Here is a 6,000-nt window from a genome sequence, read left to right on the forward strand (position 1 = left end):
ATCAGTCACACCCCTTCCTTCTCCATTCTGATCACAGGGGCTGTGAGACCCAAAGGAAATAATGAGAGGGAATCCAGCTCCAAAATACCATGAAAGGGATTCCCTGCCTAGCGAAGGAGACCTTCATCTCCTCTTTTTAGGGCAACTGGAGAAAACACACGAGCAAACAAGAAAGACTAGGACTTAGAACATTCTGAACCTTTGAAAGGGCAGCCTTAGGGGTGGGGGGGGAAGGACCCTCCAGAAAAGGCTGGTGGACGGGGCAGGCGGGAGACCCGGGTAAGCTGGGAGCAGCCTGAGCAGCCCTAACTGCTCCCCTCTTTGGCAGCACAGACACAGTCTATGCAATTGTTTCCAGGTCAGTCTCTCCAACCAGACTTTGGGCCTGTACACCTTCTTGATCCCGGAAGCTACAGAGATGTTTACTCAATGAGCGTTGAGTGCAACAGAATTAGATGCACTGGTCCAGATGTCCCCATGGAACCTCTGTTTTCCTGAGAGGCTTTGGATGCCTCTCTCCTTCTGAGGCCCACTCCAGCCCTGCCCGCTCTGGGGTGACCTAAAGCTGCATTCCTCTTCCTCTAAAATCACAAAAGTGGTTGTCTCCAGCTCTCTGGTAGTTAGCACTTAGTACGTAGGAAGGTTCTCAAACTATGTGTGTTGAAGTCAGTCAACAAGTATTTTATAAGTTGTGCCCTGACAAAAGGAGCAGCTAGAGCCTGAAATCCAGCCCATGAGTCCCTCACTGAGCCTCTGTGCCACCTCAGAGAAAGGAGCACCTTCTTCTTACTGGTTAAGATGCAATGGCTTTTTGTCGTTCTCTTAATTCCTCGTAGCTTGCACAAAGGCAGGTGTATGTTGGTGAGGACTCCATTTCTCTGCTCCTGGCTCAGTGCTTGGTACATGGGAGATGCTCATCATGTCTGCTGCCTGAGTTCACGCACCTCAAGCGTCTACTGCATGCCCAGTCTGCACAAGCTTTCACCGTGGGTGAAGTGCCCAGGATAGATCAGCTTGCAGTACCTCAGCAGCCTGTCTGCACAGGGCAGGCTGGAGTTCACTGCCCATCCAGTGAGCTGGCTTCCCTGAATGTGCTGAAGATTTTATTATAGCTTCATCTTAGACACGCCATAGAAACTCACTTCTTCTGGGACTGAGACCAAAACCTGTAGGGCCCAGGCCTGCACGAAACCAGAGTCTAAGCAGACAAGCAGGGCAGAAATGCCCAGGGCAAAATCACACCCAGACAGAGATATATGAAATGAGCCCTTCACTGTGGCCATAAAGTCCACAGACCCTGGCAGTGGTTTGGGTCTGGCTCCTAAGAGCCAAGCTCCTGCCTTCCTTGTTCTGGCTCAGAATGCTACCACTCCCCAGGGAGGGCCAGAAGTGGGCAGGACACAGAGAGAGGTGTGCAGAGGGAAGCTGTGCTTAGTGCCTAGTGGAGAGAGATGGGGTAACTGAGGGAACTGGCAGGAACAGGGAGGGCAGGCCTGAGGAGGAAGCCATGGTGGAGTGCCTCCCAGTCAGCTCCAATCCTTCCCCAGCTCGGGCGCCAGAAATGCCCTCGCGAAGCAGCTAGCAGGTGTTTCGCATTTTTGCTTCACCCATTTGCAGAAGCGACAATCATCTTAGATGGGAAAGCCCCTCATACTCTTCCACAGAAGTTCCCTAGCAGGAGGCGATCTGGGCATGTAGCCAGAGGCTAACAAGTTTCTACAAAGCTGCAGGTTTTATATTTCAAAACTAACATAAACTTTGCATATTATATTATATCCTGTTTATTATATAAAAATGTTTTTTCCTTAGATTATTTGAGTAAAGCTGATATTCCAGGCAAAAGAGGCAGGTTTCTTTCTTCACTCTGCATAGAACTACCACCTGTCTCCCTGCCCCTCCCCCCAAACTGTGTGCACACACATGAAAGTACTGTTCACCATAAACTTTGCCTCTTCTTGCAGAATGTCCCCACTCTATGTCCTACCGTCTCCAAGGCCTATCTGGCTAAACTTAACTCAAGGCCCTGCTCCAATGTCACCTCTCCCATGAAGTCTTCCTAGATTCCCCTCAGGCTAAAAGTAATCTCTGCCTTTGTGAACACCCTCAGCTCTCTCCGTGTGCTTCACTTACTTCTGACCAAGTTCCCTGTTAGTCTTTTGTGTCTCTGTCTTATTTTCCTCATGAAAGTCAGCTACTTGAGAAGTTCTGATTTTTCCCTGTATCCTCCATGGAAACTGGTGTTGTATATATAGTAGGTACTCAATACATGCTGAACAGATTTCAGAGCACTACTATTAATAATAATGATAAGCGCAATTTCACCTGGGTGTGGGTCACTGCAAACCTCTGCTCTGTGGTGCATTTATGCCTGGCGCTAACCGGGCTGGGCTCTGGGCCGGGGAAGGCAGCAGTGTCTCGCCCTCAGTGTTATAATGGCTCATTTTCTAGCTGGGGATGACTCTGGTTCAGGTTGAAAGGATTCACCCAACAACAGAGCAGTAACAAAGAAAACAGGATCATACCTTAATATTGTCTTCTGGCCAAGAGTTTAGCATGGTTGCAATGTGGCCCTTGTCATGAATGGTGATGAACAGCCCACTAGGAGAAAAAACATGTACACAGAGAGAAACCAGGCAGTCAGACTAGGAACAAAGACCACAGTACTGTTTATCACTGCACCGTTTAATTTTTCCCACAGACATGGTCAAGGCGGGGCCTTGCCCCCAACATTTTGGAGGGCCCAGCCCTGGCCTTCCTCCAATTTCTCCTCTCCACAAGGCAAGGAGTCCATGGGGCCGAGGGATGTGCCCACCTGGGGCCTATGCTCACCAGAGCCTGCACCCTCCCTTCTTCCTTCTAGACCAGGCACACAGGACCCCAGAATTCTCTGAGGGACCCCAAGGCTGCTTCAGGAAACCATGTCGGCATCTTCCTGGGTCCCCCCGTTTCTGAGTATAGACCACACTATGGTGGGCAGAGCCCTAGGCCTGGGGCTGTGACTGGAGCTTGGACGTTAGAGTTGTGGTACCAGACACAGGTACAGGAGGCCCCGGGGCAGTGGGGGACAAGGCTGGGGATGGGAAGAGGGGTGGGCTGCCAGCCAGGAGCCACTCTTCTTTGCAGTACTAGAGCATGTGACTTCTAAATTCAAACGTGGCCTTCCAGACCAGCAGGAAGGTACATCTGTAAAGGCAGGGGGGCGTGTATTTTATTTACCAGTGTATTCGCTTGATTTTAGAACTTTTATTTATGTTTAGACCTCCGTATGTGGACCTAAGTCTTCTGCCCTGGGATCAGGGGTGTGAGAATATGTATACCTGGAGAATATCTGTGCCACTTCCTTCCTTTCCTTTGTTCCTCCAGTGCATCCAGAAAGGCTCCTTTTCCTAACGAGGTACTCACTCTGGTTCGCCAATGTGAGTAGGCTGGGGAGGTGTGGAAAGCAGCATCCCCCACTCTCACTGCCCTGGCTAACTCAGAGAAGACTTCCAAACAGTACCTTACATGGCTTTGTGAGAGGCTTGGATTTTGGATCCGTTATTTAAATCATGCCCTAGTCAACACTGTAAAGGCCCTTGGCCCTGCTCTTTGGTCTCAGCAGTGTTGTAAAACTCCCAACCCTGGATACACCTACTGTCTGTTTCCTGTGGGCCCCACCCAGGCAGCCAAGGGCAGGGGGAGAAAGCCAGACCACAGGAAAGGCTGACGGGCACCACCACAAATTCTTCACCGGCAACCCACATGCACTCTCAACAACCGCTCAGTCTTTGTTCTTTCGGTGTTTCTCTGCTCAACTGTCACTCTTTCCACTCTTTGCAAAGACTATTTTAAACTTCTCTGTTCTCAAACCTCCAACGGCCTCACCGTCCCCCAACTCCCCTAGTGACCTTGCCTCTGATGTCATGTGAAGCCATGGGATGGCGTCTCTGTCAGCTTCCCACCACCAAGCCCATAAACTTCTGCATCCAGAGACAGTTCCTTTATTTCTTCCATTCCAATGAATATTATAAAGTCTTATACTTAATGACGCTCCTCTCTCCCCTAGATTTTCCATTAAGTTCCCATCAGCCACAAAATCTCCCCAAGTCTTTATCATCTTAAAGACTTCTGACTTTTGTTAGTGGTAGTCTCTTGAACAGAGTAAACTTTCTGTAGACAGCAATAATAAAACTGTTATTTTTAAAAAAATTAAAAAAAATTATTTGAGAGAGAGAGAATGCACAAATCAGGGGAGGGGTAGAGGGAGAGGACAAGCAGACTCCCTGCTGAGGGGAGCCCAATGCAGGGCTCGATCCCAAGATTCTGAGATCATGATGTGAGCCAAAGTGAGATGCTTAACTGACTGAGCCACCCAGGCACCCAAAACTGTTATTTTTAAAATTTTTATTTTATTTAAATTCAATTAGTTAACATATATTATTAGTTTCAAAGGTAGAGTTCAGTGATTCCTCAGATGCATATAACACCCAGTGCTCATTACATTAAGTGCCCTCCTTAATGTCCATCACCCAATTACCCTCCCCCCACCTCCCCTCCAGCAACCCTCAGTTTGTTTCTTATAGTTAAGGGTCTCTTATCTTTTGCCTCCCTCTCTGTTTTTATTTTATTCGTCCCTCCCTTCCCCTATGTTCATCTGTTTAATTTCTTAAATTCCACATGAGTGAAGTCATATAATTGTCTTTCTCTGATTGAGTTATTTTGCTCAGCATAATACCCTCAAGTTCTATCTACGTCATTGCAAATGGCAAGATTTCATTTTTTTTAACGGCTGAGTAATATTCCATTGTATAGATATAGCACATCTTCCTTATCCATTCATTTGTAGATGGACATCTGGCCTCTTTCCATTGTTTGGCTATTGTGGACATCACTGCTATAAACATTGGGGTGCAGGTGCCCCTTTGGATCACTGTGTTTGTATCCTTTGGGTAAATACCTAGTAGTGCAGGAGGCTGGGGAAAGATGGCGGAGTAGGGGACCCTATTTCAACTGGTCCCTGGAATTGAGCTGGATATCTACCAGACCACTCTGAGCACCCATGAAACCGGCCTGAGTTGTAAGAAGATCTGGATCTCTATAAACAGAATATCGTAGGTGGTTGGTTTTGAGATAAGAAAAGGGAGCTGTGATTCCACGGGCAGATATCGGAGGATAAACAGCAGCGGGATGGTACCTGGCCATGGGGATCCTACACCGCCGGTGAGCGACAGCCTCGCACGCTGTGGACAGGCACAGACTCGCAGACTAGTAGCAGCGGGGAAAGGACTCTAGGGCAGCGCCTGGGGCAGAAACCTGGAGCGGCGGGGTCATGCCTGCAAACTGCAGCGCCCCGGACAGACACCCGGAGTGGTGGGGTCCCGTGCGTGTGAACTGGGAGCAGCTGGCAGTTTTAGAAGCACAAAGGGCAGAGAAGTGCCCTGACCTGGAGGCAGGACTGGGGGCGCTGCAGAGGGGCGCACAACCCAGGATGCTGCAGTTTATAGCAGCATGGACAGAAATGGAGACAGTGTGGCCTGGAGAGCTCACTGAAGAACAGATTGCGATCTCTCTGCTCTGAGGCAGAGGGTTGGAAACGGTCTCTTCTGCTCTGACTCACGGAAGAGACACAGAAAGCCGCCAGGGAAAGCCGCCAGAGAACAAAAGCCCCAAAAACTGATTCCTGCTGAGCCCATCCCCCGCCACAGGAGCGCAGGGCAACTCTGCCCAAACAGGGGTGCCTGAGTAACAGCGTGGCAGGACCCTCCCACAGAAGACAGGCTGGGAAAACAAGAGGCCAGCAACCAAGAAAGGTTGCATGAAAAGGTCCCAAGAAAACAGGTGCATCTTGCTTGGGTTCTGGTCAATAATTTGGACTCTATACATTCCCTCAAACACCCATCAACAGAATGACTAGGAGGAGGAGCCCCCCAAACAGAAAAGACTCAGAGATTATGATTTATGCTGCAGATTTACAAATAGATGCAGATATAACCAAGATGTCGGAGATGGAATTCAGGCTAG

General features: G+C 49.1%; 1 protein-coding gene across 6 annotated transcripts in view; it reads right to left on the minus strand.

Annotated features, from left to right (window-relative positions):
- ME3 (malic enzyme 3) overlaps positions 1-6,000 on the minus strand; it is a 188,374-nt gene that overhangs the window by 61,551 nt on the left and 120,823 nt on the right. For all 6 annotated transcript variants that reach the window (XM_081798983.1, XM_081798982.1, XM_031031114.2 and 3 more), the window contains one exon: positions 2,523-2,598. In XM_081798983.1, coding sequence (XP_081655109.1) covers positions 2,523-2,598 — 76 coding nt within the window. The remainder of the gene's footprint in view (positions 1-2,522; positions 2,599-6,000) is intronic.

The sequence above is a fragment of the Leptonychotes weddellii genome, chromosome 11 (assembly GCF_054177405.1).
Source record: "Leptonychotes weddellii isolate Sample4059 chromosome 11, ASM5417740v2, whole genome shotgun sequence".
In the NCBI taxonomy this organism is placed as follows: domain Eukaryota; kingdom Metazoa; phylum Chordata; class Mammalia; order Carnivora; family Phocidae; genus Leptonychotes; species Leptonychotes weddellii.